The 13,517-nt window shown below is 41.7% G+C and overlaps 1 protein-coding gene across 1 annotated transcript; it reads left to right on the forward strand.

Moving 5' to 3' along the window:
- Positions 1–3,789: 3,789 nt before the first annotated feature.
- Positions 3,790–8,075, forward strand: LOC137591589 (high affinity choline transporter 1-like). The gene is made up of 8 exons (XM_068309676.1): positions 3,790–3,973; positions 4,083–4,196; positions 4,606–4,761; positions 4,856–5,004; positions 5,080–5,223; positions 5,564–5,717; positions 6,222–6,436; positions 6,518–8,075. Exons 1-8 carry the CDS (start codon positions 3,790–3,792, stop codon positions 7,037–7,039), a joined length of 1,638 nt encoding a protein of 545 aa, XP_068165777.1. The 3' UTR covers positions 7,040–8,075.
- Positions 8,076–13,517: the final 5,442 nt, after the last annotated feature.

The following is a 13,517-nucleotide window of genomic DNA, read 5'->3' on the forward strand; positions in this document are numbered from 1 at the left end:
GTGTACTACTTCACTTTTATTCATTATAACCCTCAGAATCTGTTAAGAAGTTTAAAATGACTGTAGCAATGGCACACTGCAAGAGTAGAGAGCAGAGTAGAACTTAATGATCCCTTAAGGAGGTTCCATCAGGGAAATTAATTTCTCCATCGCACTACACACAGCACACTGAGTACACAAAAACACAGAAAAGCATATAGAAACTAGTACAACACCAAATAGAAACGGTAATAAATAACCCATCAAGAATATACAAATAGAAAGGAATACATAGGCATAGGAATAAAACGGCATAAATAAACAGGCCTAGTTGGGCATGGGTAGAGTAACGTGTCTATAGTGTTTGCATTGTTTTTGGTGTATTATGTGTGTCATCCCTCAGCTCTCGTGTGGACTCATTCATCCCCCGAGCCATTAAACTGCTCAACTTCATTTGAGCAGTTTAATGGCTCGGGGGATGAAGGAGTTCTTAAGTCTGTTGGTCCTACATGTTGGGAAAGTTTTTTTTGCATTTTCCATCAGGAGGTCATAACAGCATGAATGCCTGACAGAAAATGATACTTTATCCACATTTTTGTGAAGATTTGGGCTTTTAAACTTTTGATCAACTGATGAACAGCCTATTTCAGATAACTGGTTGTTTTTTTGTCTCACTCCCATTTCTTTTTTTGCATTTTGAAGCACTACCTAGTAACTTGTTAAGAGCCAAGGTTCTAGTTGCAGTGGAACTTTCCATAAAGCAATTTCTCCCCTTGGCAATCAATAAAGTTTCCTGATTCTGATTCCAATTCAGAAATAGCGTCATTAGTCGTTATCAGTTTGCTCATCAACTATCATAATTTTTTAACCAAATATTCTCCTCTGATGGCACAAATAAAATGGCAATATAAAAACTCTCCATACATCAACTTGTACCGTTAAAGTGTTTGCCACAGTGCTGTGTGAAACCTCTTGTGTTGTCCACAACATCCCAATGACTTGTGGTCCGCAATCCTGTGTTAGCCTAGCAGCCACTGGCTATGGCGGCTTTCTTTGTTTGAGAGAAGCTAGTCCAGTCTATCCCAGCAAGAGCTGGGATTGACTGGACTTGAAGTTTACCATAAAATCTGTCTTTTCTGCAGCCTTTCCATCTTACGGGTCATCTTTTTTTTTTTCAGTCATCATAATGAGCTCCGTGTCTGTGTGAAAACATAATTGCACAGCCTCAGGATGTTTAAAATTAGTCTGTTAGAACCTTTACCAAATATATGATCATGTTTTTCCTGTTCACTTACTTCACTGACAGTCTAACTGTAATTTGTTCTTCGCAAATGTGTATGATAGCATAGAGTATATGATAACACAACACAATGTACACATCATGGGACAGGTGCGGTGACACAACTGAATAGAACCATTAACTTTGGCCTCAGACACATTGTCCCAAGACAACTACACCTGAAACTACAACCACCCATCCCCCAACATGCTACAAGATCTATCAAAGTTTCAGACACAGCTGGAAAAAGGGTGACAGCTTTTACTGTTGGGAACCCCTGGAATAATAATAATCCCCTGGAATAGCATCCTGAACAAATTCTGAACTTCTTTATGAAGTTATGTTGTGAGGCGACAGCGCTAACCACTGCACCGCCGTGTACAACCATCCTTTAAAATAATTTATATTTTGATTTTTTTAACCACATGTTTAACTATGTATATATGTGGCTTGGCAGTGCACTGGTATCGCAATCAGAGTATCCCCTGCCTCACGCCCCCAGTCGGCTGAGATAGCTCCCAGCACTCCGCTACCCATGACAGCAAATGAAAATGAAAATTGTATGATATGTTTCTGAGGTCCAGAGATCTGACATAACGTAGTGTAATGTAGAACCCTGACCTTGTGAGTAACAGTTAATTTTCATATTTTATTGAATCAATAGCTCGTGGGTGACAATTTAAACAGTGATCTGGAGAAGAATGATGGAACCTTTTTTTTTTCTTTTTTTAAAAAATTTTATATACTGGTTTGATCCCCGAAGGGAAATTAAGAACGCACACTCTAGCTACTGATTCAAACGCATGCATACATATATATTTGTGAGTACAGGCCCCTGTATCACACACACACACAAGGGGGCCTGTAGGCATGCAGGGGAGGTAGAGTGGCAGGCAGCTCCTTCTTAGTGCGCCTCAAATGAGCAATTTGTAAAGGGGACGGCACCTTGGTCAAGGGTGCCTCGGCAGTGCTCCGAAGGTGAGCTGACACCTCCCACTGTCAGCTCACCTCCGGGTATTTTTGGGGGGGCGGGAGCGGGAATCGAACCGCCGATCTTAAATCATAGGACAACCCGCTCTACCGCCCGCTTTACCACTGAGCCACTGCCGCCCATAACCTGCTTAATACTGGCTTTTATCTTCATCCATTTTTGTCTCCCAGGATTCTCAAAGATAAAAATTCATGGTTATAAGGGTATGTGGACATCTAAGTAATCAGCTTACATTTACTTCCAGTCGCTGGTAAGTAAATTCGCACATGGATTTGCAGCAATGCTACTTAAAGATAAATTATGTAAACAAGAGAATGACATCACTTAAGTGAGAAGCAGCCCAAGGATACATTATATTCATGGCATTAGTGTAAATATAGAGACAGCAGCCAGCATTACCATGACTTAGAGTGCTGAGACTAAAAACAGAATCGTCCTTCGTGAGTCCACACCAGAACGCTGCAAATTGAGGATAATTGTTTCCCGTTGGCCACTGTCAGTCACAAACTATACAATCCTTATGTTCCACTGTCAACATAATTGTCACAAAACATTGACTGGAAGCTTCAGTCAGGAGTCTCACATAAGATTTAACAGTGAGAATGGTCTCCACTGTTCCAAACCTCTGTCATTTTGGGCCCAAACTTCTTCCCCTCTTAAAAGATGAGCCCGATCGTTTTTTTTTCCACACAAATTAAGGATTAGATTTTCATAACAATACTGCCAATTTTTTCATTTAATAACTGTTCCAGTCATTCTCTGTACTCTAGTACAGAGAGTACTGTACTGAATTTCCCTTGGGAAATTATTTTAATAGTTAATTCACTGCAAAGTCATTCCAGGGAGTTCAATCTGTCACAGAAACCCAGAACAGTTGCTAATTTGGTGACATTGAACTATTGATGTGGACTTTGGAAAGATTTCATCTTTGTTTTTTTGGTTTTCACCACCTGACACCCACGTTGGGAATACTGATCTTGTGACCGGGGAGGATAAACATTCATTGTTGTTTAATGTTCTCTTTGTCAACAGGCACACCTTTTTTGTTACCTTTCCTTCGGTCATGATTGTGTACAACATTATAATCAGATCATGTTTGTCATCCCTTCCCTGCAAATTGTTTGCCTTTCACAATGTCTTCATGTGAGTTCAAACTCATCCATGTTTTATGGATTCTCCAGAGTATACTGAGACATGACATTGGGTTTTTTTATACCCCCTCTCTAAATAAGTAAGGTTATGTGTTTTTTAGCATCAGGCTGCTGCTGTAGTGTAACAACAGTTTTCTTTTGTCTGCAACCAAAGTCTTCATCACCAACATTAACCAAACATTTTAAGATTCAGGTGCATTTTTTGTAAATGTATTCAAACGATGACTTGTAATATGACAAGATATGGAGTCAGCCCAGTGGTTACAAGGCAAGACTTTGGTTACACCCTCACTGCACAGAAATAGTCAGTGCACCATTGTTAAGCAGTTTTTCAGTAGTCATTCAGTACAAACAAATGCAGGTATAGAGGTGATAGCCAAGGGCTTACAATGGCTGTCAACATCCCAGGTCTAATAGCGATGGTCGTCTTCTACATTTTCGTGCTGGGAATCGGCATCTGGGCATCAGTGAAGGCAAAGAAAATGAGAAGGAACACACTTAGTCGACAGGTTGAGATTTTGTTTTTGGCAAACAGGAGTATTGGCTTGATAATGGGAATTTTCACAATGACAGGTTGGTTTTAAATAATAAAGTGGACATGTGTGTCTAGTGATCATGTTTTACATCCATTTGTTTTATCCTTGTTGGCTTTTATTGTTGTTATGTCTTTTTTTTTTCGCAGCTACTTGGGTTGGTGGGGCCTTCATCGTTGGCATTGCAGAGTCAGTTTACGACCCCACCAGAGGTCTTATTTGGGCTCTAATTCCTCTGCAAGTGTCGTTATCCTTTATTATTGGTGAGTTCCATATACAATGTGAGATAGAATCATGAAGTTAGATGTTACAGGAGACAGAAAATAGTATCTATGACGGACTGAATAAAGCAAGGTTCCCCTTTTTTCCGTCATGATGAAGAAGTGATAGTCGTTGAGTCAATAGTTTGGAATCTGGACTTGGCAGCAATCAGCAAGCTGCTTCCATATCTGAACACCATTACCAGCCAATGAAAATATTGTTAAATGTAGTAATTACTTTTGAGAGACATCGTTGTGTTGTTCTGATTAATATATTGTTGAGTGTAGAAAACACTCACCTAAGAAAATGTAAAGGAGTGCACCGTCAAAAAGGTTTTTTAAAATGCCCATATTGCATAGACCTACATAGTTCTGCAGAATGGAAAGTAGTCTTTTTTTTTCATCAATGCAGGTGGGTTGTTCTTTACAAAGCCAATGAGGGAGAACAATTACATTAGCATATTGGATCCCGTCCAGAGAAGGTATGGAAAAGCACTGACTGCAGTTCTGGCTGTTGTCCAGATCACAAGTGAAGTCCTCTGCACTCCTGGATTCCTGATTGCTTTGGGTACAAATACACAACTACATTCAAACACATTTACTTCCTGACTTCTTCACAACATTTCTTCACTCTGTACTGTTTATTTTGGACTCTGATCCAGGAGCGACCATGAGAGCGGTTCTGGATCTGCCCTTTAGTGTTTGTGTCTGGATCTCTGCTGCAGTGGCCATCTCCTACACTGTTCTAGGAGGACTCTATTCCGTTGCTTACACTGACGTCATCCAGATGTCACTGATCCTTATTAGCCTGGTGAGTTTTGAACATTATAATTAACGACAATGTTCTTTACCACATCCTCATCTTCATTTTGACTTCTCTTCACAGTGGTTGTGTGTCCCTTTTGTTCTGACATCTGGTGTTTATACCAACATTATTGAAACAGCCATCAACAACACATATCAGGCGCCATGGCTTGGTCGTCTTGAGTCTTCAGACGTTGGGAGATGGATTGATAATTTTCTAGTGATGGTAAGATGAATAACGATTCTGTAAAGGGTCCTTTGTAAAAGAAAGATACTTAGGAATCCTCAAAGAGAAGGACGAAGTGTGTGTGTTGGCTGTGTCTGTTTGATTTTTATATTGTACTATTGGCAAAAGTCAGTCCTTGGGTATGCTTCTACCATATATTCTGTTATTACTTTTGGGATGCATAAACGTCATGCTGGGATACACAAATGTTTCTTCAAGCTCATCCCAGGGATGCACTACTTTCTGGAGGTAAAATGAACTCTGCATATGTATGTGATTTTCATAATATGGCACCTTTAATGTTTTTGTACATTTTACTTTTTAAAAAAAACATTTTTAGAGCATTGGTAACGTGGCAATTCAGGATTTCCATCAGAGGACAATGTCCTCCACTTCCACATCCACAGCCAGACTCATCTGTTTTATTGCAGCAGGACTTGTCATCATTGCTGGAATTCCATCCGTGCTGATTGGAGCTGTGGCAGCATCGACAGGTTAGGAATCAAGCGGAGTCACTGTTCCATCGCAAATTTTTAAAAAATGAAAGGAAATACAGTCAGCAACAGAAACTAATGAGTCAACTAATGCTGTTTATACAAATGCGTAGTTTGAGAGAATCCTTGACAAGATTTAAAGGAAAACTTCTGTTACAATGAGCATAACCCAAGACGTGATACAATTTTCATATTGACTGTTCATGGGAATATTTTCACAAATCTGAATAATTCGTCCTAAATAACATCCACCCATTCATCCATCCATCTTCTCATAGACCAGATGATTGCGATTATCTTGCATTTTGTATTTCTGTATGAAAACTGTTTTGCCTAAGATATTTTGAAATGTTATTGAAGTTACTAATCAGAACTTACATTCCCGTACTCTTTTGATATCATTACAGTACATGTTCTGAATATTGAACTGAGCTGTGGTTTTGATAGTTTGATCTTACTTGCTCTTGTACCTTGATCACTCATTGTGTAAAATCTGTATTCCAGACTGGAACTCCACCTCTTATGGTTCTCCTCCTCCATACGAGAGAGGGGAGGGTGCTATGGTGTTACCCATCACCCTTCTACAATTTACCCCAAGCTATATTAGCATTTTCGTCATTGCAGCTGTTGCTGCTGCTGTAATGTCGTCTGCTGACTCTTTACTCTTGTCTGCAACCACTATCTTCACCGCCAACATCTACCAGGCCATCAGAAGTCAGGTACAATATGTTGCAACTTTCTGTTTCAGATGTATTCTACATCTATTTGATGAAAATAACTTTTTTTCCTCTTTTTAACAGGCATCAGATAAAGAGCTGAAGTGGGTTATCCGTGTCTCCATAATAGTAGCAGGGCTTGTGGGAACATCGCTCACCAACCTAAGAACTGGAGTCTTGGTGTTCTGGATGCTAAGCTCAGACCTGACTTACACCATTAGTTTGCCCCAACTGCTCTGTGTCCTCTTCACTGATGTGTCCAATGGTTACGGAGCAACCACAGGCTTCCTTGTTGCAGTGGTTTTGAGAGTGTTGTGTGGAGAGCCTCTGATCGGCCTCCCCGTGTTTCTGCAATTCCCACAATGCATTTTAAAGGATGGTGTCTACATCCAGACCTGGCCTTTCAAGACCATTTGCATGCTAATTACTCTGTTTTCCATTTTATTGTTTTCATACGTGTCATTATTCCTGTTTCAGAGGGGAATCCTTACAGAGAGGTGGGATGTGTTCAAGGTGAAAACACAGAGAGTATCACCAGCAGACGGACCTAGAGAAAATAATGATGATAAAACCGTCTCTGAACCAATGCTGGAGACAAAACATTAAGATTTTTTTCAATTGTATTATTGAGGCAGCTTGTGCTTAGTGGTTATTTTGAAATGGAATTCTCAACATTGTTTTCAGAAAGATTGTTAAGTTTTTGTTGGATTGTTGTGTAATTGTAACATTGTGGTCTTTCTGCTTAGGGAGAATGTTGTTGTTTCAACATTTTTGTGTTTCCTTATTTTCTTTTTGCAGGACTTCTGTTACATCCCAGCTAGAGCACAGGGGAAATAACATAAAACCCAGATTTTAAGGGGGGATCATAAAACATTTATTCAAATTCTCACTCTAAATACAAGGTATTTCTTTTTATAAACTAAAGATTGAGGCCACTGGGCACTGTACAAAGAAACAAAAATACAACAAACAGGACTAGCTATAAGATTCAAAAGTTAAACTGAGGATCGAGGCCATTGGGCACTGTTAAAAGATAACAAAAAAATTCATAAAGTATTCTCTAGAACAGTGGTCTCCAACCCCCAGGCCACGGACCAGTACGGGTCTATGGGTCATTTGGTACCGGGCCGCACAGAAAGAAAAAAATATTTACATCCTTTTTATTTATTTCGGATGTTTCATTTTGAAAAATTACACCGATTTTCTTGTTGCGTGACATTAGGTACAGAAAATTCGACTTTTTGTTATTGATTACTATACTAGTCTAAAGATGTTTTATTTGAAAAGTGATGTCTGTGCAGAATGACGCACAGACGAATGCCTATGTCTGTCCCACTCAAAAGGTCTCAAGTCACGTGACAAGTTATCAGCCCACACTATCAAGAGCCCACAACTGCGCTAGTGTTCTGGATTAAAGTCAAGGCAGATTATTATATGAGATCGCCCAAAAAGCATCGAAAACCCTGCTTCCATTTCCAACCTCCTGTCTTTGTGAAGCGGGATTGTCTGCAGTGACCGTAAAGAAAACCAAACTGCGGAGTGGACCGGAACACACTTCAGGTGTCATTGTCTCCTGTTACCCCTAGATTAGCAGTCCCCAACCACTAATTCTCATTATTGTAATTATTATTATTTGATTGACTTGTTCACCCTTGTATTGGAAATGATCAGTATTTCTTATACGTTGAATGCATTGATTGTAAGTGGCTATATTTCAAAATAAACCTCATCAGTGCAGTCACTTCAATCGAGTTTTTAATATAATTATTTCTTAGTTATTTCGTTTACAGACATGTTGATTATCAATTTATGACAACAAAAGTTGTTTATTTGTTTATTGTCTGTTGATGTCTGCATTTGACATAAAACCACTGCAGATGATTTATTATTAGACTACAGCTGTCCTGGCGTCATTAACGATTATCGAGCAAATGAAGACCTCTTGGACACGCGTCCAAATAGAACGGTTCTCTCGTGTGTGTGTTTTTTACTGCCTGTGGGTCTGAGAGGACTGTGATTTCATCTGTGCTGTATGTCGTGCATATATGGTACATTTGGAAGAATTGGAATTTGGAAATTTAATAGAGTGGATGTTGAAACACAACCAGGGCACACTGGTGACACCACTGCTGTGAAACTAAGCATGGGGTTCAGTACCAACTAAATACAGAGGCAGAGGCATTGAGATGTCCTTTGCAGTCCAAGAGAGCAGACAAGGGGAGTGGATACACTTCGCTTGCAGAACACTTAATCCAGTTTAATGATCTTTGCCAGCTCCTTTCAACATTGCCAATTGGAAGACTGGATGAGGGCCATGGTATTGAAGCAGCGATGACACTACAACCAAAGGATGAGTTTTGGTTGGCTTTCGGAACCGGAAAGAATTTCCGATACTTAGCAGCCCATGAAATTGCAGCAGGGCTAGGGCCTGAGAAAGCACGCGTGCTCCCTGTGATCCACGCATTGACGGGTTATGACACTGTGTCAAGCTTTGCTGGCCATTGGAAAAGGACTACGTGGGATGTATGGGCTGTGTTTCCAGAGCTTACACATGTCCTGTTGAAAGTGTCTTCAGCCCCACATAATATACACAACTGATGGAGGTAATGGCCACAATTGAGAGGTTTATTATCCTACTCTATGACCAAACAAGCACATGTACAGAAATAAATACAGCAAGGAGGAAGTTATTTGCAAAAAGGCACAATGCACAATCAATCCCTCTGGCCAAGGCTGCCCTAGAAGAGCATGTCAAGAGAGCAGTATACCAAGGAGGCCACGTGTGGGGTCAAGTTCTAGTGTCAACTCTAGATCTTCACCGTGCAAATGGGGCTGGTCAAAGACATCTGAGGGGGACTATGAACCCTTCTGGACATGCTTACCAGATGCAGGCCAGTCCAGTTATGAACTTGTATCTTGCAAATGCAAGAAGGGTTGTGTTGGGCAATGCAAGTGCAAAAACGCTCAGTTACAGTGCACAGCCCTCTGTGAAGGTGAATGTGATTAGTCTTCTATCTCTGTGATAGACCCTTTGTTTGGCCTCTCTTAATGAGTCTTGTGAGATGGAAGGAAGCTTCTTAGAAATTCTTAAGTTTCTAATTCAAATTCTGCATCGAGAAAAATGTATAATTCGACACAGTCTAACCAGTCTGAAAACATGGCGGCCATTTTGAATTTTCTATGAAAAATTTAAATGATGCAAAAGCTACTTACCAAGTACTATGTATGGTAAATAAGTCAGAAATGTCATATTATATCCATCACTAATAAGAGAACAGTTGTTGCTGGTGGCCATTTTGAAAAATGGCTGCCATGGGCGCCATGTTGAAAATTCATGATGCCTCTATATCCAGATCTTTTTAGAACGTCTTTGGCTATACGTGTACCAAATTTCATGCTTTTACCACAAAATGCACAATCCTTTTTATTGGAGCTAAGCTGCTGCACTATTACGGCCGTCCACTACGTGACATGTGGGTGGTTTTCACTGATAGTATTATTTTTGTTGCTCCTTTAGTCTTGCAAGCTATTTTGTGTTTTGGATGTGTGCTTTATTGTTTACATTGAAAGAGTAAATTTCCATTTATATATTGTTAATTCTCTCCAGTTTTGCCTTGAAGTGCATCTAGATGTCTTTATACACTATATTATGCTGATACAGAAGTGATGTTGTGTTTGGTTCATGATTATTTCTTGATTTACATGGTTACATGATGATAGAAATGATTACATGATTTTATAAATATGTTAATAGTGATGTGATGATTAAAACAATACAGTCATTAGGGATTTGACGATACAAAATCAGAATGGACTAATTCTATGCAGTAAGCAACATGATTGGTAAAAATCAAACATTATTACAGTATATGGATGCTGAGTAATGAAAACATATGGGAATATGGACATACTGTATATGAAAAGAAGAATGTATTGTATTGATGATGAAACTGTATGGAGAGAATATGTGTCATTGATATTTTGTGAACATGATTAATGATTGAAATGATTGAACCTGTTTAAAACAAAGAAAGAAAAGTAAAGTGATTTAAGATACATGATTGTTAATAAATTCAGATGATCAAGGAAGAGACAACAATGAATACTGAAACAGACTCTGTCTCGTGTTTTTCCCTGTTTATTCAGGTGTACCTGGCAGAGCAGTTTAAAATATAATCTGGTCACTAGCCACACCCCTGGGGCGTGTAACGTTACCATCACCAGAAAATTATCACTCCATTGCCCAACATCCAAATAGAAGAAGCTCTAATTTAAAATTTTTAAAGAACAAATTATAGTTTGACTACCAGTGAAGTAGGTAAGTGAACAGGAAAAATAAGATTATGTATTTGGTAAAAGTTCTGATAGACTCATTTAAAATATGCTGAGCTGTGCAATTACAGTGTATGTCTCCACACGGACACGCAGCTCATTATGATGATTGAGAAAAAAAAAAAAAAGATAACCCGTAAGGTGGAAAATCCACAGAAAAGACTTTATGGTAAACTTCAAGTCCAGTCAATACCAGCTCTTGCAGTCGGGATAGACTGGACTAGCTTCTCTCAAACAAAGAAAGTCGCCATAGCCAGTGGCTGCTATGCTAACACAGGCCTACAAACCACAAGCCATTGGGACAACACGAGAGGTTTCACACAGTACTGTGGCAAACCTTTCAGACGGTACAAATTGATGTGTGAAGACTTTAAATAGTGCCAATCCTGTTAATGCTATCAGAGGAGAATATTTGGTTAAGAAATTATGATAGTTGATGAGCAAACATAATTACTAATGTGGCAGGGAGATGTGCCCCATCGGTGGTTAATTAGATAGATAGATAAATAGACAGACAGACAGACAGACAGACAGACAGACAGACAGACAGACAGACAGACAGACAGACAGACAGACAGACAGACAGACAGACAGACAGACAGACAGACAGACAGACAGACAGACAGACAGACAGACAGACAGACAGACAGACAGACAGACAGACAGACAGACAGACAGACAGACAGACAGACAGACAGACAGACAGACAGACAGACAGAAATTGCATATATCCACTGCTCAGGCATTACATAACAAATAATACTGGATAAACTCCAGGAGAAAAAGAAACACTGACATCACAGGACATACCACAAGACATACATTACACTAACAGACACATGCAGCACTAACAGGACTTATATACTAAACTATAACTAAAATATAAACAGTATAAAATAAAATCTAAACAGTATAAAATTAAATTAAAATTAAATTAAATTAAATCAATTTTCAACCCCGTGCTGACCTCGCCATCTCCCCCCCGCTCCTCCTGAGAGAGTCATTGTACCCCCTGATGGCACGGGGCACGAAGGAGGACCTCAGCCTCTCTGTGGAGGCGCTGTGTGACAGCAGTCTGCCGCTGAAGGTGCTTCTCTGCTGGGAGAAGGTGGTGTGTAGGGGGTGGCTGGTGTTGTTCATGATAGCCTTAACTTTAGACATGGTCCTGCTCCCCAGAACTGTCTCCACAGAGTCCAGGCTCAGCCCGACCACTGAGCCCGCTCTGCGGATGAGTCTGTTCAGACGGTCCATATCTCTTTTCCTGGCCCCCCCACCCCAACACACAATGGCGTATGACAGCACACTGGAGACTAAGGACTGATAGAACATGAGAAGGAGCTTAGGACAGTTGTTGAAGGAGGCCAGCCTCCTCAGGAAGTACATACTGCTCTGCCCCTTCTTGTACACACAGTCCGAGTTGAGTGACCAGTCCAGTCTGCTGTCTAGCTGCAGTCCCAGGTACTTACAGTTTTCTACCACCTCCACCTCACTGCCTTTGATGATCACCGGCTGTGGAGAGGGAGGTGCCCGCCGGAAATCCAGAACCATCTCCTTTGTCTTGGAGACGTTGAGCTGGAGCTGGTTCTGTTGGCACCACTCCACGAAGTCAGCCACCAATGCCCTGTACCCCCCCTCATCACCCTCCCGGATACATGCCACTATCGCGGTGTCATCGGAGTACTTCTGTATGTGGCATGTATCTGAGTTGTGCTTGAAGTCTGATGTGTAGAGGGTGAAGAGAATGGGGGATAGAACGGTCCCCTGTGGCGCCCCCGTGCTGCTAGTCACCATAGAAGACAAGCAGTGCCCCATACGGACGCACTGGGGTCTGTCCGTTAGGTAGTCCGTAATCCAGCTCACAAGGTAGGGGTCCACAGCCATGGAGGTCAGTTTATCCTGCAGGAGCCAGGGCTGGATGGTGTTGAAGGCACTTGAAAAGTCAAAGAAGAGCACTCTGACGGCACAGCCCCCGGCGTCCAGGTAGGAGAGTATACGGTGGAGGAGGTACAAGACGGCGTCGTCAACCCCAACCTTGGCCTGATAGGCGAACTGGAGAGGGTCCATAGCACCCTGCACCTGTGGACGCATGAGCTCCAGGACCAGTCGCTCTAGGGTCTTCATTACGTGGGAGGTAAGAGCGACCGGTCGGTGGTCGTTGAGCTCAGTAGGGCGTCCTTTCTTGGGTACAGGGACAATGCAGGAGGTCTTCCACAGTGACGGGACCCTCCCCAGCCGCAGACTGAGGTTGAACAATTGTTGCAGGGGGTCCCCTAGTTCCGAAGCACAGGCTCGGAGGAGTCTTGGGGAGACCTTATCTGGTCCAGCCGCCTTGTAGGGACGGAGCCTCCTCAGCGTTGTCGTCACGAGGTCTGCAGTGATGATGGTCTCCGTCGTGGTGGGAGCAGGAGCAGGACACGTTAGTGTCTGACACGTCGCCAGTTAGCCACGTCTCAGAGAACACCAACAAGCAGGTCTCCCGGTAGCGCTGTTCAGTCCTGCACAGCGCCGTCAGTTCGTCCAACTTGTTCGGTAGAGAGTTCACATTCCCCATGATGACAGAGGGGACGGAGGGCTTGACTCTCCTCCGGTTAGCGGCTCTAGCTGTTAGTCTAGTCCTTTCAACTCGACCCGCTCGGCATCCGCGATATCTCCGTCGAAGCTCAGCGGGGATGAGATCGCGTGTTGCTGGGTCTCCTTTGACCCTCATGGACATCAAGTCCTCCCTGGAGTACACTAGCATATTACTATACAT

Source organism: Antennarius striatus, chromosome 24 (genome assembly GCF_040054535.1).
Source record: "Antennarius striatus isolate MH-2024 chromosome 24, ASM4005453v1, whole genome shotgun sequence".
In the NCBI taxonomy this organism is placed as follows: Eukaryota; Metazoa; Chordata; class Actinopteri; order Lophiiformes; family Antennariidae; genus Antennarius; species Antennarius striatus.

Excerpts from the sequence above, each read along its gene's own strand:
- LOC137591589 (XM_068309676.1), top strand. The coding sequence starts at position 3,790 with ATGGCTGTCAACATCCCAGGTCTAATAGCGATGGTCGTCTTCTACATT. Across the intron at positions 4,197-4,605 it reads GTCGTTATCCTTTATTATTG|GTGGGTTGTTCTTTACAAAG; the intron begins GTGAGTTCCATA and ends TCATCAATGCAG. Across the intron at positions 5,005-5,079 it reads CACTGATCCTTATTAGCCTG|TGGTTGTGTGTCCCTTTTGT; the intron begins GTGAGTTTTGAA and ends TTCTCTTCACAG.